This window comes from Mixophyes fleayi, chromosome 1 (genome assembly GCF_038048845.1).
Source record: "Mixophyes fleayi isolate aMixFle1 chromosome 1, aMixFle1.hap1, whole genome shotgun sequence".
Taxonomy (NCBI): Eukaryota; Metazoa; Chordata; class Amphibia; order Anura; family Limnodynastidae; genus Mixophyes; species Mixophyes fleayi.
Genome location: NC_134402.1, coordinates 271,810,240 through 271,831,128, shown reverse-complemented (window position 1 = coordinate 271,831,128; position 20,889 = coordinate 271,810,240). Strand labels below are relative to the sequence as shown.

Below are 20,889 nucleotides of genomic sequence, written 5' to 3'. Positions count from 1 at the left end.
TATATATATATATATACATATATATACATATATATATACATATATATACACACACACACAACCTATGCACATGGAGATGCTGGTTTAATTGATTAGATACAGTTTGAGACCCAGAGACACATATGCAACCATGTAGACAGGTTTTCAATCATTTAAAAAGCTCATCAAAGCAAAATATACCCCAGTAACTTGAGTGCAAGACTTGAAAATGTACACATACAGACAAACCATAAATGTTAGGATGAGGTAGACTAAAAGGAGTCAGTGTTTTTGGATATTTAGCTACTACAGGGGCATACAGTATATGATCTTTAGCAAAGAGCATCTGAAATCACAAATAATGCGAGTTTCTGAACTAAATTTTCTGCCATTTCTCATTGCTCTTTCCTTAACAAAAATTCAATACGCAAAACATGTATAAATGTAAAACACTCACCTAGAACAATAACAACAGTTTTCAGAAGGTTCATCATAGTGTCACGGTTTCTCCTGGGACCAGAACTGTGCCTTGACATTCTCATAGTCCTCTGTCTGACGTACACAAATATATGTGCGTAGAGAACTACCATCACCACAAATGTAACCAAGTTGAAAATGGCCCAGAAAACCAAGTAGGAATCACTGTAGAGTGGAGCCATATTGGAACAGTGCTCAAGGTCGCAGATACAATTCCATCCAACACTTGGTATTGCCCCCATCACAATAGCCATAGTCCAGATGACCACTATCACCACAACCACTCTTCTGTTGCTCATTCTGGTGTGCAGCTGCATTCTGAAAACTGTAATGTGCCTTTCTATGGCGATGGCCAGCAAGTTGGCTACAGAGGCGGTCAAGCTAGTGTCAATCAGACCCTGTCGAAGTAGCCACGTGCTTACAGTCAATCTTCTAGTGTTTGGACCCGTGTTGAACATTAGATAAAAGTAAGCTAGTCCTGCAAAGAAGTCTGCAGCAGCCAAATTTGCCATTAAGTAATAAATAGGAAAGTGGAAACGGCGGTTCACATAAATAGCCACCATAACCAGTAGGTTGGCTAACATGATGAATATACATACAGTGATGCCAAGTCCCATCACCAGCTTGTTGACAGTGTGCCATTCTGTGGCAAGGGGTTTCTCACTCCGGTTGTAGAAAAAGGCTATTGTTTCATTGTAATAGCACTGGGGTTCACTCACTGAAGAGGTCTGTTAAAAAAAGAAAAACCCAGATAAATAAAAGGTCAGACTTCCATATAAAACAGTACAGAGAGTTTATTTTCATATAGTAGTATACAAATGTTGAAACAATTTTAAAAATTTCTCTTTTTGCAGAAACAGAAAATTATTTCTCGTCTCCATTCTAATGTCGACACACAGTGGAGACAGCCATTTTTTGGGCGAAAAAATCTTAAGCTTACCATTTCACTAGGAATTAATATTATTTAAGCATGAACAGGGCATTGTGGCAGTACCCAGAGGCAGTATCACAAAGTCCCTTAAATCACATTAAGTAGGTCATTGTACAGAGTTAAATTTCTCCATCCGGCAATATTTGAACGACAGAAATCTTTTAGAACGTTAACACCTTGTCTGCTAGATTATACGGATCACACAAATCTCAAATTCATAACAATGACACCCCTTGTATGTGCTTAGGGAGATAATAAATGGTGTCTACTGGCAGAGAAGGACTTGCATAGCATGTTCAAAAATATTCTGGAAACTAAGTGACAGACTCTTCTCTAACCAACTATTATTATCGTTTATTTAGCACCATCATTTTATGCAACGATGTACACAGAACATTTTAATCAGCCATCTCAGTCCCTGCCCCAGTGGGACTTACAGTATAAATTCACACAGACACACACATGTTGTCAGCAACCAATTAACTAAATAGCAAATATTTGGACTGTCATTATCTCGTACCCTGAGAAAACACACACAAAACACAAGGAGAAGCTACAAACTCTACAATAATAGGACCCACCGTAGTGCTGTGAGGCAGCAATGCCACCATGGTGCCACCCTATTAATGTATGTGCATGCACTGATAACATGGCATGTCCATGACCCCATTAACCATTAAACTATGGTGGCTGGTAAGTCCTGGATGCAAAGTTCACCGACTGCAGGGGATTAAGTGTTAAAGTAAAATAAACAAACTAACACGTTTCATTGCTGTAGGAATATAACAATTTAAGTTAAGCGTTCTTGTAAAAATCATAATTCATAGAAAATTGGGAATCACTTTACTAGTCCTGTAGAATAAGGTAGTCTAATTTAAATGAAGCTGCATAGTTCACCTACAAAAACCAAGTACTTGTTATAATGCCACAAGTCAGAAAGGAGCATGATGACAAAAAAAAAAAAAAAGGAGAAAAACAAATCCTCCCAAGAACTTATTGGTGATGAACAATAAAATAAGTTGTAGTGGGTTGTGCAATCTCCTAAAGATTTTATAATTGTATAGGGTTTATAATTATTTCATTTTATTTTCTAAGGAAAACAAAAAAGGGAAGTACAACCCATATCACAAAATTACCCAACTTACACAACTCACTATCACATTAAATTGATGACAAGCTTTTGTCAAGGGTAACACTTAGACATGTTACAAATTATACAAACCTTTCATCATGCTGTTAGCTACAAACAACAAGCAACAATTAGTATCTAGTTTTCATACTGAAATACAAGCACTTTAAGCTTTTAGAATAAGAAAATTAATTATTCTTTAGCAGAATAAGTGAAACTAATGTCTATTAGGTGCCTATGTAACAATTATCAGTGTTTTTCCCTAGATATAATCAATTTCAAAGCTGACCGCTCCGCTTATTTAGAACTATGTATTATGTGTTGCCTGCCGGGACAGCACTTCTGAAAACAGGTTGACCCAGCGAAGTACTTTTCCACCAGATATATCTTTAGATGCAATGGCCATAGACTTCACGTCCTTTTTTGTCTGCTACTCACCATGGAGAGATTACGCACTCTCTGGCATCTATAAAATTAGGTAGGATCACTTTAATGTCATCTTCAGATGATGTTGGCATTTTGAGAAAAGCTATGCTTTTCTTAGCTCTGTAAATAGCTGTCCCCATAGAGATCTAAGGGGACAGTGGTACTAAGCATTAAGTTAGTGAACGGCATTCTTGCTTTAATAAATGATCCCAAAACTGGATCTGTAATCCAAAAGATATAGTAAGCCTACAAATGCATAATGAGAGCTTAGCATTGGCTCGGACAAATCCAAAAAACTTGATTTATTCAGTTCAGCAATAGATGTGAGGGAGACTTAAGTATGCGAGTAAAATTGGCAAGATAAAACGTTAATTGTCCTTTAACTCCATCATGCCCTGTGGCTTATAGATTCACCATATGGCTTTACATCCAAATTTTATGTTAAGCTTCTAACACTAACAACATTTTTCCAATAATTAATATTTTTTCCACTATGCAATGCAACGCAACATTAACCTTTATTAACCACACTTCTGGAAAATGGTATTTCCTGCTGATTATTGGGAGTAAAGAATGTCCTAGTGTAAGACAGAAAGCAATTCATTATTCGCTAGTAACCAAAGCAGCTACACAAAAATGTCAGCTCCTAGAATCGTATTTGCTAGGGTTTGTGTTCCTTATGTTTGCTGTAGAAAGCGAACAACTGAACATTCTAATTTAGCTCCAAATGTCCTTTGTGATCAAATATGGTCTGTGGGGGACTCTAAAACAGTCTCTTTAATAGAAGACTACCAGGCAGAAAATACACAAACTCTAGATGCGGACTCTAAAAATATACACAGGCACGGAAGGTAAAAACCACAAGAGACAAGAATACTGTCTGAAGCAGTTATTACCTTTTCCACAAACTTTTAACATAAACCAAGAACGGGTGTTGACCTTTTTTTAAACACATTATTTTTGAGTACATGTTAAAGTTGAGAGCAGATATGTCGGCTAAATGTCAGTTTAGAGGGGATACACTATAGCTCAGATAGTTCAACATTTTATCTGCTCCCTTAAGTTGTGTGTTAGAGTTAAGTGTATTTCTGGTTGCCTACAATATAGAGATAGAAAGAACAAAAAAAAAAAAGTTATAAAAATATATAAAATGACATGGGGAGGAAAAAAAAAAAATCAATAATTATGAGATGAAAAATAGTTAGTTACACTGCACAACACTGTAGGCCAAAACGGCATACAAATAATTATTTAGCTGGTCCTGAAGTTAATGCATACTTGCCGACATCTGCAAAATGTCTCCCCTTACTATGAGAGGGGAGATCTGGCTACCGTGTCCTAGGGTTGTGACCACGGAAACTGATCATTAGGCCTACTGTGAAAAGTGCTGCCAAGCCCCACCCCCACTTCATTAAGGAATTGGGCAGGGTGCGGGAGGGTGCCCTGCTCTGCCGGCAGTCCGAGAGAACTCCCAGAATTTCAAGTCTCTGGCATTCCGGGAGAGGGGGCAACTATGAGTTAATGCGGAGAAAGGTAACATAACATGAAACTGGAACAACCAAAGAGATATAAAGACAAATAGTAGTGACTGGTTGTATAGGTACAAATATGGATTTCATATTAGAAACAATGGTAAATTCGGTGTGATGCCCTAAATATAGAACACAATGGGGCATATTCAATTGTCGGCGGAAACGCCGACAATCCCCCGGTCCGCGTAACGGTAATCGTGCGTGGAAAAACAGTTAATGCGGTAATTTACTCGCTGGATTTCAGCTCGCAGCTCCCTGAGCCGCGAGCTGAAATCCAGCTACAAATTACCGTATTAACTGTAGTTGTTTCTCCGCGCCGCGGAAAAACAACAATTGAATATGCCCCAATGAATGAATCCTACCTATGGAAAATGGATGTAAGAAACAGAGCATAAAAATGAAAGGTAAAACAAAAGTAATGAATTATGTGGGAAAAAAAATGTTAATTTTTACTTCCTGGAGTAGATGTATCAAAGTTTCTAAGAAAGAAAAAAAGTGCATGGGTTGTCTAGAACCATCAATCAGATTCTAGTGACTATCTACTACATTCTAGAAAATGATAGCTAGAATCTGATTGGTTGCTGTGGGCAACACCGCCACATTTGCTTTTTTAGAAGATTTGATACATCTAATTACCTGTGTGTTTGAACAGAAGTGAAAAATGTAACTAGGACATGCCCATGTCCTGAACAGGCAGCTACTGTCACAGCACTGGATGGATGATAACCATCTTATAAAGTTGCGCCACCACATAGGAAAATATTTTCCTAATGTACCCAGACCCCAGGAGTTTTTGCCTGTACTGTGACAAATCAGTAGGGCTCATATGTACACAAAAAAACAAACTGCAATTGGTCCTCCCATTCACCACCTTCCCCTACGATCATTTTGGTAATCGTACAATCCAAATACTATAATGGTATAAAACACTTTATTTTATGTTGTTAATTATATCAACAGCTGTACTTCTAATCGTTCTTCAATACTTCCTCCTTCTATGTTCCTTCCTTGGCACTTATCCCCAAATAGCCAAATGGTGTTTTCCTTGTGGTTTTAAAAAAGAATAATATTTTGGTGATGTGAAACTTAAACACCTAAAATAAAAGTTGGCTTGTATATAAAAATAACTCCCCCCCCCCCCCCCCAAAAAAAAAAAAAAAAACCAAACAAACTATAAATAAACATAAATATGTATAAGTAAAATGTTTCAGAAGAATAGCTACTGATAGAGTTGCGATCATGGAGGGGAGAGGAGTCATATTCCTACATATAGCAAAATTCCATCAGCAATCCCATTAAGAGTACAGGTCAGCCAGTCACTATTAACCACATATTACAGAAAATGGCTGATAACAGAACTGATGTAGATAGCATGTCAAGCAGTCATGATGAATGAAACAATCGCTTATTATATATTATTAGTAGCTCTTATGAAAGACAGCTTGTGTTTTGGGCATTTCCCATTTTTAATCAAATTTTTTTATTTTAACGAAGGTTAACCAGTTTTCAGTTTCCTTTAATATATGAAGTGAAGTTTGCAGGGAGCTAGGACTCCTTTTAATGTACCAGCAATAAATATACATGTGGTATTCATCAACTGTTGACTTAGTAATAGATTCTCCATAAACACTGGAGGACAGAGCCTGAGAGGCCCTGAAAGCTCAATTACAAAACCATCTGCATGTCACTGTGAGGGCTCAGGATACTTCCCTGCAGTTTGCAATCACTACAATAATGGGGGTAGATGGGGGATGAAGACACAGGTATAAAATTACACAGTAAACTCCTCTTAAACTAGTATTGTCATTGGGGAAAATGGCAAAACAAGAAGAAAAATCATACAATCATTTAAATCTAAGGAGTTCGGAAACAGTATTTAATAATGTATAAGATTATAGGAGGTCCATGTCATCTTAATCCTTTGCAAAATATAGCTAACAAGTGAATAGCACTAGATTAAAGAAAAACACATAACAGCACACAATATTCACTGTCAGTATAGTTTAACATAGTTAGTGAGGTTGAAGGCAAAGAAAGACCCACAGAAGCCAGGGGCATTTCACAAATTATTTTAGACATGTGTGCAAGAGTAGTGCTTGCATGCCTCTCCCAGATCTAGAACTTACAAGGAATAAAAAAATTCACGGTATAAATTTTATTTATTTTAAACCAATATATGTTTCCATGAAAATCAGAATTTAGGGACCTATTAAAAAGTGGAGAAAAGCCCTGCATCTAGTTCTGGATCCATCAGAATTTGGAATGCCATCCAGGTTTCCAGTACCACTGCACATGTGTGAACAGGAAAAGCTGTGGGTTTAGAGGCACCCTGCACTTAGCTGGTGAAGCGGTAACACTCCTACCAAATACTCTTACCGCTGCCATCCAGTGTGTTGAGCTGCCTAGGCAAACTTTCCTTCCTTCACATTGGGTGAAAGAAGATTTCCTAGGAAACCTTCAACATTGATGGATTTTGATAAATAAACCAGTTAGTATTTTAGAGGCTAATCACAAAAAAATAAATAAAAAAAGGATATAGAAAACACATTTCTTCCGCTCCTATTGAAGATACATTTTGAAGAAATTGTAGATATTGAAAGGGGGAAGGGGTGATTAATGATTGTGCTGGACATACCACCTTGTTTTACGGATGACCAGCACAATCATTAATCCAGAACTGACAGATTGTGAGTTTGACCCACTCGCAGGCTATAACATCCATTGCTCAGCCTCCAATTTAGTCAGGCTAGCTTGCAGGGTGGGAGGGTGTGAGGCTCCCTGTCACTTGTCAGTCTGTCTCAATTCCACTCTGTAAACTACGCCCCAGCAAAGTCTGCTGTGATGTGGTTAAACTAAATGTGCCAGGAACTTCTTAAACAAGAAAGGACTAGGGAATTCATTTCCCTGTACCCAGGTTAGAATGAATCATCCGATTGTGACTGTACTGTTGTGGGTCAGAGTATCCCCATAAGTCAAGAAGGGCCCATGGTAGATATCTCTGTGACAGAAGCATCTATCAAATTAACCTCTGAATCAGACACTCCAAATGCTTAAATTTGCTCATTATAACAATAGGCACCATTCACTCTGTTAAAAAAAAAAATTCCAGACCAGCTTTAAATCCATTCTGCGATATCGCTATTCTTGTCTCCTTAGACAGTCTAACTTCCCTCACAGTGAAAAACTTCTTCATTCCTCCAGTTACAACCTGTGGCCATGGGTTTAAAGCCTGTGACCAAATCATGGCATTATCATTGAATATGTTTGTAGACAATTAGTAAACAGTTTATGAAGTCTTTCATTACAATTTAATTTCCTTTTATTAATAAGGTAGTCTATCTCTGAACACTCGGTAGAAAGCTGTGCTAATAAATCACACGCATTTTAATAATTCTACGGTTTTACAAGCCAAGCACCTTTATTAAAAACCTAATGCATACACAACTGGAGAAAAAAAAGGAACAAAAGTCTCTGGATTTGCATCTACATAAAAACTCAGACATTGCACAAAGGAAGTAGACCACGAAGTTTGTTGCCTACTGCTCACTTAGCCTAGAAAAAGAGGCATGCTGCTTTTTTTTTAAAAAAACATACAGGTTGATACCAAAGAGTGCAATTTTGATAATAAATCTGTTGTGCATTAGTTGAAACATTTGATCATTACAAATATACTCCTTTTAATGTAATTCTAAGCAAAAAAGTAGCAATGTCACAGACATATTTTTACAGCAAGTTGGGAGCAGTTGTAATAGTTAGGACTCTGATCCTAATTTGTATCTGGCCTGCAGTACTTCCAAGCAGCACCAATGGTAGCAGTTTTGCCATTGGACATTTCTACCTCACATTCAAAAGTTAACCTTCTTCCCTGATCATCACCTGCAACTGTTCCTCTGCCTTATATACCTGACCCAAACATTACTCCTTGTAGTCCATCAATTGTTTGCCGCTTCTAGTCCCTGTCTAGTCTAGTCATTGTGGATCTACTGGCTTCTGACCCGTGGCTTGCTTTACCCTCCTTTGCCAGATTCTCCAGTGTATCATCTGGTGCCTCCTGTCACCTGGCTGAACCTAGTAATCTGCATCTACACTTCCCCATTTGTGTCTGGCATCCAGTTCCTCATGCTGATTATCCTGGTATTCAGTATACTTGTGCCTACATGCCATCTGTTACACCTGGCAATCTTGGTATCTAGCCTTTCCAGCTTCCAAGCTATATGTGGTATATCATGTTATCTGAAAAATAGAAACATAAAATTTGACGGCAGATAACCACTTGGCCCATGCCCTTGATCTATTACTTTAGTCACCCAGTCAAAAAAGTCAATAAGATTTGTTTGACACAATCTCCCCCAGTAAATTCATGCTGTTTAGGATCCAGTAAATTACTGGATTTGAGATATTCTACAACTTTTTCCTTTAAGAGTGTCTTCATTAATTTACCTACTACTGATGCAGTAGCTAAATGTAGTGGCTCACTGGTCGGTAGTTGCTTGCTTCTTCCTTGCTTCCACTTTTGTGCAGTGGTACTACATTTGCTCTTTTCCAGTTCTCCAGAATTACTCCTGTAGCCAGTGACTGGTTGAATAATTCTGTTAATGATGTTACCAGCACCCCTTTAAGATCTTTTAGTACTCTTGGATGTATCCTATCTGGTCCCATTGATTTATCCACTTCCAGTTTTGAGAGTAGTGTTAGGACCTTCTCCTCTGTAAATGTACTTGTATCTACATCATTTTATGATTATACTTGCAATTTAACTGTGGTCCCTTCCCCTCTCTTTATGTAGTGAACACTGAGCAAAATTAATTAAGATAATTTGCCATTTCCTTGTCTCCCTCAACAACACTCACTCTGTCTTTAGTCTTATTACTATACCTTTTGTTTTTCTCCTTTAACATATACACTTAAAAAAGTTTTGCCCCCTTTTGCTACTGACTGGTCCATTTTCTCTTCAGCCTGTGCCTTTGCACATTGGATTACCTTCTTAGCCTCCTTCTGTCTAACAAGATACAATTCTTTTTTTCTTCATTATTCTATGTCTGCTTATATTTTGTAAAGGCAATCTTTATTGCTCTCACAATATTTGCTACTTCTTTTGCCAACCACACTGACTTCCTTCTGCTTATCTCAACCCTTTTGATACAAAGCTCAGTTGCTTTCAGTATTGGGCTTTTTAAATGTTCCCCACCTCTCAAGTTCCTCCACTCTACCAATGAGTCACTTACAAATTTTCCCAGTCAGCCTTCCTAAAATATAACACACTTATTTCATGTCGGATATTCTGTCACCATTTGTAAGTATTAAGTCTAATATTCATCATCGTTATTTATTTATAATATTGCATCTTTCTGAGTAGGCTCCCTCTCCAATTACTTAAGGGATGCTCCCTGCAAGGAATTCAGATAATAGCTACTTCTAGTGGAACTTGCAAAAGACCCCTCCCAGTTCACATCAGGTAGATTAAAGGCTCCCTTGACCATTACCTCTCCTTTTAATTAGAGATGCTCAGGCTCTATTTTCTGAAAACCAACCCCCCGAACATAGGGGTTCCAAGTAGGCTCGCAAGCCGGCTCGGTACTTTCGCGCATCCTTGGATCTGAAACGAGGCAAAACGGCATTGTTTTGTTGTCCGATCTCGCGGATTTTGGATTCCATAAGTACCTATCACCCCAGATGTTCCAGCGCCATTGCTCACACAGAACCAGGAGTAAGCAGTGTTTTTGTCACTTGACAAAAATTGACTGGAAATGACTGTAAATTAATGTTGAGGTTAATAATAATGTAGGAACGGAAAAAAAAAAAAAGGGGGGGTTTTAGAAAGATATAGGGATTCAAAACCAAAACACGTGCGGGTGGTTCTGCCAGAACCAAAACACAAAGTTAATCCAGATCCAAAACCAAAACACGGGGGTCAGTGAACATCTCTACTTTTAGTGGTGTCCTGCAATAGGCTCCTGTCCAGTTCCTTTTCCTGGCCTTGGGGCCAGGAAGAAGGAATTGGACAGAATGAAAAAGAACAGCCATCTCCCCCGCTTCTATGGTCACCCAAAGGGCCTCAGTTTTTTCTTCAATAATTTCTAGTAATAGTATTAATGCTTTATTTCCCACTTACTTTGCTACCCCTCCTTCGATTCTTCCCAGTCAGTCCTTCCTAATAAGTATAAGACGGTATAGCTATGTCTCAGTCATGATTTTCATTGCACCATGACCCTGTAATGGTCACAATATTCAGAGAATACCTTGTCATAATCGCAATTAAGTCTGGAAATTTATTTTTGTAAGCTCCTAGCATTTGCGCACACAGTTCTAAGAGATTTATTTGTGCATCTCCTATTTGTAGCTATGTTCCTCTCTCTACCTATGTTTATTTTATTTTGATCTACAATGTCTTCTGTTGCTGTGGATATGTCTCCCAATCCATTAGCCTGCAGAAACAATACCTCTTGACTGGAGAAACAGATTATTTTATTCCTATTTAGTTCACTGCCCCCTTCGCTAGTTTAAATAGTTCCTGATGATGCTTCCAAACTGCTCACTTAGTATTCTGGTTCCCCTTGAAGATGGGTGCAGGCTGTCACTTTTGTATAAGCCCCTATCTTGTCAGATGGCATGACTATGATCTATTAAACCAAATCCCTCCTCATAACACCACTTCCTTAGCCACACATTGAAGTTTCAAATGCAATGAGTTCGGTCTTCTCCTCTGTGTACTGGCAAAACTGTATCTGCGTTTAACCATTGACTGCACCTATTTAATACCTGTGAAATCCTTGTTACACTTTGCTTTCACTACCAATACTTTCCATTGTATCCATACTGGAAATCGTTACATAAATCGTAAGCAGACAGTCAGTGCAGGACGTCCTCCTAGAACTCAGTATTTGCTTATGAAACAGCTTTGACAGCTGAGAAATGCGTCAAGTGATTGGTGACATACTTGGTGTAGTTTGGTGCATTTCAAAACCCCGGGGTTATTTCTAGAGATGCTCAGGATCGGTTCCCCGAGAACCAAACACATCTGAACTTAACAGATCGGAGTACCGAGCCGGCTTTGTACTTTCGCATGTCCTCTGAATTGAAAACGAGGCAAAACATCATCTTTAAGTCATCGGATCTCGCGAGTTTTGGATTCTATAAGTACCGTCTTCCACGGCGATCCAGCGCCATTTCACAGAGGGACACATAAGGGTTAGCATAGTCCTTGGCAGTCTCTAGTGCAGTTGAGCAGCTAGAAAAGAAAGAGTAGGGGTAGCAGTGTTCTTCATGGTCTCCAGTGACATTCAGGAGACCTCCATTGCCAATTGTCATTGCTAAAATACAAATAATAGGGCTGGCAGTCTTGGTCTAAATCTGCAGTTACATTTTACTGTATTATAGCTCACTCAGAAACAGGAGAGGTGTCAGGGTTCAGTGCTGAAACAGAAATTGTAATAATAGGGCTGTCAGTGTTTTTACAGTCTCCAGTGATATTCTACTGTGCCATAGCTCATACAGAAACAGGAGGGGTAGCAATGTTCTTGTCACCGTCCACTCTCAGTCATGATGATACTAATCCCTCTACCTCATGTGCTAAAGCCTATGTTCAAGTGCATAGTGGTTTTAAGTCAGGGAAACAAAAATGTACCTTATTAAAGAAAAAAAAAAACACCTCTCTAATAAAGGTGAAAGTTTACTGTAGAAAAACATAAAAATTGCCAACATGCCATTCTACCCAAAATATTACCAAGCATACCAACATCAGCTAGCGCCCCTCTCTTGGCTAGATCTCAGCACCTGCAATCTACACGATCATATTCACCCTCTTCAGTGTGTACATCATCCTCTAACAATACTAATTCATCCCCGCTGGAACCCACCATCACAGAAGTCTGTGTACTTTGATGTAATTGCCAGTGATCTCCTTCCTCATGGAACTTGTAGTTCATTTTACGGAAGAGCGATCACGATTTTTGGGCAATTCTTTTAGACCAGACCAAATGTTGTGCAGACTCATCTGCATCACCATTGGGTGTCTTGGAAAAGCCAAGATTTTTCCTAGCAACAATTTACAGAGAAACTGAAGGAGGAGATGTGTCATGTACCACATGAGCTGTCAGCTTGCTGACCAGGAGCTCATTGCATCTCTTGAGATCTGGGTCAGTTGGAAAGAAAGAGAAGACATAGCTCTTAAACCTAGGATCAAGCACAGTTGCCAAAATGTAATGATCCAATTTCAAGATGGTGATAACTCTTGGATCCTGTCGAAATGAATAAAGTACTTAATCTACAAGTCCAACATAATTAACGGAATTGCTTTGTTTAATTTCCTCCTTCAATTTCCCTGCTGCTTTTCAAAAAAGTCTAATTAGGGTAATCACTTGACTCAAGCTAACAGTGTCTGCACTCTCTTCACAGGTGACTACTTTGAGTGGTTTCAGCACCTTGCACAACACGGAAAGTATTCTCCACTGCGCTGGACTAAAGTACATTCCCCCTAAATTCTATTCTTCTTGTAGCTGCTGCATTCTCCTACATGCTGTTGCAGAATTCCAAAAAATGACTAAATATTTTGGGACACAGACAGCATCTCCTGCATGTTATTGTCATTTTGTAAAAGGTTCTGTACCACCAAGTTGACTGTGTGAGCAAAACAGGGAATGTGATGGAATTCCCCCTGCTGTAATGCTCTTACAATATTCGTGGCGTCATCAGAAATCCCATATCCTCAGGAGAGTCCAAGCAGGATAAGCCATGTTGCAATGACATCCCTTAGTTTTTCAAACAGGTTGTCAGCTGTATTACCTCTGACCTGCGCCTTGTCTCGTCTCCGATAACCACCTCTCACTCCCGCCTTCAAGACTTCTCACGTGCTGCTCTCCACTTATGGAATTCCCTACCATGCTCAATCAGACTTTCCCACAGCCTTCAAATCTTTAGATGCTCTTTGAAACACATCTATTTTTTTTTTTTTTTTTTTTTTAGAGGTGACCTTATCCTTCATAACACTATTCAAACTTATGCACTCTCACAACTATCCCAATCTCCACTCTGACCCACACTCGCTCCTCTTGCTTCAGCTGTGCCCTCTTCCCTTTAGAATGTAAGCTCTCTAGTATTTTACCCCAACACAATTGAAATAGATATTATCCCCTAATTTATGGTTTGTATTTCTTGACTGTACGCAAGTAAATAATCAGAACATGAAGACAGTGACTAAAGTGTACAGTGCAATTTTTATATTTGTAGTAAGAGGGGAAAATGATCCTTACCTGTTAGATTACATGGATGCTGTTGGTCTAATAGTAGTGAGATGAACGGTGGAGGTCAGGAATTACACCGACAGTAAATAACCATATCATGTGCCTTGGTAATGGCCAATTCTCCTGCTGCTGCCAATTTTATTCTTAGAGGTTGTAAGACTATCAAAGCCACCCACCAGCTGCCACTAACACAAAAATGTCTGAAGCACTGAGATTTAAAATGCTCCAGGCAGCAGAAGCTACCATTATCGAGGCACTGGGGTGTCTCTAAGACAGAAATTGCAACCGCCTCCAATCCACTAGATAGGAGAAAAAGAGCCAACATAAAACACATGTGGCATAGGCTTAAGCATCACAGCATAATCGTGGAAGTAGTAATAGGACAGGAAACATGAAAGAATTACTGCAAGTTCAGCTTAGTTTCAGCACACTCCAAGCTAAGAGATTGCAAAAATTCTGTTCCAATTGGAAAAGAAACATTAGCTGAAGAATTTTGAGGAACATGACACGATCATCAGTAAAACACAACAGACAAATCAGCCATTCCAATTGTGTGACCTAGCAATCTCTAAGAGAAAGATGCAAAGATTTTATGAAAAAAGTTGAATTCAGTTGACTGTAGGTCAGGACAGGGGAGAGGGGTTTGGTTTCTGACCGACTCAATAAAAAAGCACTACCAGTTGAGGGGGGGGGGGGGGTACTCGGTCACAATTTAAAGAGCACTACCAGTGTGTGTGTGTGGGTTGGGGGGGAGGGGGGGGGGTCTGACACAATAAAATAGCCAATACCCACTGCACAAATAATACTTAAAACATTATATATATATACTGTTATTGGTGGATTTGACAAGCCAGCAAATGAACAAAAAAAACGCCTTACTAGAGAACATTACATATACTGGTATTGCGCAGAGCACAAATCTAAAAAATGAAAATACTATTCCTAAATACAATAACATTATTATTAATATTAGGGGTGGGGGGGTTCTTGCAGGGCCTTATTATCCTATAGGTTGACTAGGCTGCAGCCTAGGGTGAAAAATTGTGACAGAGGTATAAACTGAAATTTACTTTAAAATATAAGGGAACATTTGTTCTCCAAAGTAGAAAGAAAAATGTAGAATGTTTTAATCTTGACTTGTTCTCATGGCAAAAAGCTGGAGACAACGAGTCATCCATGGGCTGGCACTTAAGAATAAGCAAGTAGGAGAGACAAGAACGGCGACAGGTGCAGGAGTGACAGCCCCTTGTTCATGCCTCCATTCTGCTATACAGTTCTGATTTTACAATGAAATCAGTGACAAACCTTGCTGTGATCCAGTTAAAAAAGCCAAGTGGAGTGGAGTTTCATTTCTAGTTCTTTTACATGATACATGTGAAATTGACCTTATTTGCAATGTCCACTTTTTCTTTATGGACCACACTATGGTGCTATACTTTGTCCTCCATAGGCTGACCACACCCCCCTTTACAATTGGCCACACCCCAACGTAGTGGGCTCCTACCACTGCATTCTCCCTGTGCGGCCTTCATGTCCCAGTCAGACACTGTAGTAGCTCCCTCATGATAATTGTGCTTTTGGTACCAATTTGTTTGCTCATAAATGCTACCACTGTCTGGTTGTATATAAAGCGCCACCCCCGCTATTCAATGCCGTGAATTTAGGTATTTTATAGAGGGTGCACGCCCCCTCCTAACCCTATCACGTGAACTGTCCTCACGGAGGCCAGAGTCACAAAGTCGGCAACTATGGACTACAATGAATCAAACATTATATGTATATAAGGACAGTTCTCCAGCTGTTGCTATATGGCAGGAGAGACTCTCAGTTAAGCTGGAAGGTCCAGCACCAAATTCACAATTTTCTTTTTTGATCATCTATAATCCCAGTTCTCACAAACCTCATCTTGCTAGATATTTTTATTGTAGATCTGTAGAATAATGGCTCTGGACTACAAAATGTAGTGCAAATGACTCAACACATACAAAAGATGTTAACTTATAGAATCACAAACAATTGTACATGATAATACAGTTAAATTGCTAAAAACTTATGTTCATGTGCTACGTGGTTTACTCGATTGCCAGATGGGAATGTGTGGGAGAGAATGAAGGCCGATGACAAAGTTGAAAGTAATGAAATCTGCTAGTAAATAAACAATTTTACAGTGATGTAAAATCTACGCAAGACAACTTGCAGACACAGACTGTGGGGGCTGTAAGTGTTTATCAATAGCAAACTAACCAATAGCTGACACAGAAAAAAAAAAAAAAAAAAGGAAGAAGTTCACCTTTCACACCATGCCTGTAACTTCTCAAAGATTGCATCATTCAAAGTCTTCTGCTTACAATAGGCCCCAGTATAAAATAAAAAAGCATAACAGAAATTGTTGTCTAGGCTATCTTAGAGCCTTCCAGACAGGGGACGGCTGGCAAATTTTAGCCCAGGGGAAGTCTTGAATCAGCAGACTATTATAAAGGAAAAAAGTTCAGGTGGCCCAGTGACATAGCCCAAGGTAGCCCAACTTGGGACTGGCCCGGTGTGCAGATGCCCCCCTGACCCCCAGCCCAGCCTGTCCCTGCTTCTAGATATGAATAAAATGCAGAAGTCTTAGGTATATTTAACAAATTGTGGGTTTGAAAAAGTGAAGATGTTGCCTATAGCAACAAATCAGAATCTAGCTGTCATTTTGTGGAATTTACTAAATAAATGGTAACTAGAAACGATTGGTTGCTATAGACAACATCTCCACTTTTTCAAACGCGTAGTTTAGTTAATAAACACTTTAGTCTCAGTTAGGCTGGGCACACACTATACAAAATTTCTCCCAATGCAATACCCTTAACGATTTTACCAACGATGTTAAAAGTGTGTGTAGTGTGTACCCAGCCTTACTCAAACATACAATTATTCTGCCACTTCCCGGCACTCCTGCATATAGGGTAGATGCTAATTTTTTTTTATCATCACAGAGATTAGGCTGGTAGGGTTATGTATAATACCACCATGAATCTGATTTTTTTTTATATCACTACAGGGATTAACCCAGGAGTGGATATGTATAGTACTGCCATCAGATTAGGCACAGATAAATTTAGATAACTAAATTTATGTATAGTTTTGACCAACAGATTAGCGAAGGTGGTATGCGTTATCAAGCCCCCAGAGATCTGGGGTCTGTATAGTAAAGCCTCCCAAAATCAGGAATCTGCTTTCTGTTCTAATCCATAATTCTTCTCCCCGAGATCATCCAAATTAATGCTGAAAATCAATCCCATAAAGGCAAGGTACAGCTTTGGTTTTGTCTAGAGTATACCTATATCAATGGTGTTTCTCTTAGGAATTGTATTAGAATTGCAATAGAGGCCAATTAATAGCATAACATACTGCTCTGTGTATTGTAAATTGATCACTAGAATGCTGTCTGTTTTGTATTAGATAAAATAATGCTCCCATTATTGGGGGTGGGTAGCTAAATTGCTCCCATTATTGTATATAGAGGTCATCATCACCATTTATTAAGCCCCATTGGGGCTTACAGTCTAAATTCCCCAACACAGTCACAGACTAGGCTCAATTTGTTAGCAGCCAATTAACCTACCAGTATGTTTTTGGAGTGTGGGAGGAAACCGGAGCACCCGGAGGAAACCCACGCAAACACAGGGAGAACATACAAACTCCACACAGATAAGGCCATGGTCATGATCATGTAAATGTAAGTAAATTACCCATCTTCCCAGCATTAATACACAACTGCAATAGCAAATTATTCCTAAAATATACCAATTTGTATACACTCAATTTGAGGTTAGTGTGTAGGGTTGACATTAATTGTATTATATCATTCACAGTCATTTTCAGCACAGTTCAATACCTTCAACTGCCAAATACATTCTTATTTTACAAACTTTTAAAAAAAAAATCGAAATTACTAGAGAAAGAAGTAGCATTTGTTATATACTCATATGCATGAATGACATTTTTATTCTTGTGGAACTAGAATAAAAATAAAGGCTTCATAGACATAATTGATCTTTGTAAAAATTCTATTGCAACAAAGCTTTGTTCCCTCGTACAAAGAAAGGTCATGCTCTTTGCAAAACTTATAAAGTGCATTTTAAGCCGGATGCTACGGTCTTAAATTAATTTTGCATTTGTTTCATAGCCACTGCTCCACCTCAATCCATCTGTAAATTGGCAAAAAAAAAAAAAGGGACCCTACTACACAATGGCTAGTTTTTTTAAGTCTGTTAATTGATAAAGCTCAAAGAACATAATGGTCCATTCTGATTAAGCATCATAACACGTCAGCCTTACACGTGTGCTTCTACTTTATAAAAAGCACTCATAAGTATAAAACCTATTAAAAGGTAAAAGTATAATTAATATGTCTGGTATTAACAAGCAATGCCCATCAATTCAAGAAGCCCTTTAGATCAGTGATTTACCAACTGGTTATTCAGAGTATGATGCACAACCGTTCTGAGGAAGAAATAAATAATTTGTGTAACTCTGTTGCAAAATTGCAATTTCCAAATTTCTCACATTACCAAAATGAGGTAGAAGTTGTAGTCCAGCTATGACCATCTAACAGACATGAAAAAAAAAAAAGCGCATGTCAGGACTCCACAGGTTAAGTGTTTAGACCAAGCCTGTCCAACCTGCATCCCTCCAGATGTTGTGAAACTACAAGCCCCAGCATGCTTTGCCAGTAGGCAACCAGTTGATAGCTGGAAGGGCATGCTGGGACTTGTAGTTTCACAACATCTGGAGGGATGCAGGTTGGACAGGCCTAGTTTAGACACTTAACCAGACATTGGTGCTTTAAATTAAAATCAATAGAGCTTGCAATGACGTCAAACTGTACTGCCGAACAGCTGTGCATTCGGAATATCTTGCTGTCAGCATGCTGTTCCCATCGGTGATCTGCAGTGTCGGTTTTCAGGTAAGTATGTTTATATTTAAATCGGTTTTTGCTCAATTTGGATTTTATTTGTAGATGTCCTCTGTGTCGGACTTGTGGTAATCATTAAAAGGATTACTACAGACAGAATCAAAGCTCTTTAAATACTCTTGCCATTCCAAAGAGCAGCCACCTTCATCAGTGTGTGCAATATGATATTCAATATGCAAGAAAGTGATTCAAAATCTTTTGTTTAATCTAAAATAGCCACAGTCCTCACAGGAAGGCATAAAACACAAGAATTAAACAAAACAGCCTTGTACGTGTTGCGTGCTATGTGCTGAAAACAAAATACAACGTAATGGAGCCTGTTCCAGGGCTTCCGGCGGCAACAGCTAAACATGTGTGGGAGAATGTGGCCTCTAAGAGGCTGACTAATAGACATAAAGACATTGCATAGATGGCTATCCAGAGGGAGTTGCCTCTCAGCACATTCATACAGACCTGTGCAGATATGTTCATTGCCCCTCCTGCATAGTAGGCAGGCCCGGCGCTCCCATTAGGCAAGGTTAGGCACTTGCCTAGGGCGCCGGGCTCTGAAGGGCACCACAAGAATGTAAATTACTTTAATAAACTGTGCGGCGACCGCTGACCATACCTGTCACGGCCGCCGCACAGCATTCAGCTGCAGGGGGGAGGGGGGGAGAGGCTATTGCTCACCAGTGTCAGTGAGTGGAGGGGAGGAGACGGAGCAGAGAAGCAGCGGTGGTGTGACAAGGTAAGGAAAGACAGGGTGAGGGGGCGCCGATTTTTTCAAAATGCCTAGGGCGCCATGGACCCTAGCACCGGCACTGCCAGTAGGTAAACATTGCAACATTTTTTGGGACTGTCCCACTGCACTGTTGGACGCCTTGGAACATGAACTTAAGGACAGTGTGCCCAGGACTTGCCTTTCGTAGCATTTGTTATTTTATGGATTATTTCCTAGGACCCACACTCTTAGGGCAATCCAGAGGCCTGGTGCCTTATGAACTGCTTTAAGAGAGCGTCCTTAAAACAGTTCATAAGGCACCAGGCATATGGCTTGTCAGGAACCGCATCATTTTGAAAAAGGAGAAGTCTGCCAGGATTGTCACAGGCTGATCGACTGCCTCCTAAGAGACCAGAACACCATTGACAGTCCTGAAGAAGGAGGAGGATGATTGATTTGTATCCTTCTCCCAGTGTCTGTTTTTTCAATAAAGCTTTGAGCCTGTGACCCCCCCCCCCCCCCTTTCCCTTAAGCCCTCCAACCTATTCTCCCATCACTGTTTGAAGTCTTGTTGAAATGTCTTGCCTTAATTTATTCACCCATCTCTTATATGTGTATGATCCTTCATTAAAGCTTTGGGCATGCGATCCCCCCCCCCCCTTCTTCATCTACCCCCCTCACATCCACTGCTTTTTTGAAATTGCTGCATTGTCAAAGTGATGCATGGTTAGTGCAGTACTTGATGTATGGTGTAGTATGTACTATCTTGTACCTTATAATTTTTAGTACAATACAATACATGTCAGATTATGTTTCACAATGTATTGTGCTTACAGCTGCGCTGCGACAGTACACTTGAATGTAATGTACTGTATGTTCTTTTACCTTTATACAAAATAAAGATAATTTTTCAATCAACAATGGTCATCCCATTAATCTAGAAGAGCGAATTGCAGAAGAGCACAATGATGTGGAAAAGCTTACTGGATAGGACTTTAAAATACACAGAATAAGTTCACTCTAGATTGTAACTCTTAGACAAAAATACTTCTACATCATTTATACCAGTCAGTACATACCTGTATTAAATGTAGCTCCCACATGCACACAGTTTAGGACATAATATTTGTGACTTCTACAGCAAGTTAGAGATATAGCAATTTACTGAGAAACTCTGTGACTATGTAGTAGATGTAAAGGTTACATGCTTTTAACTTCATCAGTTATAAGGATAAGTGGGACTCGTCCTCCACAATAGCTCTAAAGAGCTAAGGATTTGTCCACCTCGTCCTTAGCACTGATGGGGTTCAAAGTAGTTTAAATCTTACTTACTGATCCTCCACTGGTATTTCCTGTCGGTGAGGGCAGTGAGAACATGCCTAAATGTTCTGGTGAGAGATTATGTCACTGAGCACACATCTGTATTGCTAGGGATTGGGGTAGGACACCAATCTGTATATTTACTCTACTGTAGTTTGAAAAAGTGGAGATGTTGCCTATAGTAACCAATCAGATTCTAGCT

General features: G+C 39.3%; 1 protein-coding gene across 3 annotated transcripts in view; it reads right to left on the bottom strand.

The window, feature by feature from the left end:
• The window catches only part of LOC142153756 (lysophosphatidic acid receptor 1-B), a 124,882-nt gene that overhangs the window by 48,390 nt on the left and 55,603 nt on the right, over positions 1–20,889 (bottom strand). For all 3 annotated transcript variants that reach the window (XM_075210895.1, XM_075210896.1, XM_075210897.1), the window contains exon 3: positions 437–1,184. In XM_075210895.1, coding sequence (XP_075066996.1) covers positions 437–1,184 — 748 coding nt within the window. The remainder of the gene's footprint in view (positions 1–436; positions 1,185–20,889) is intronic.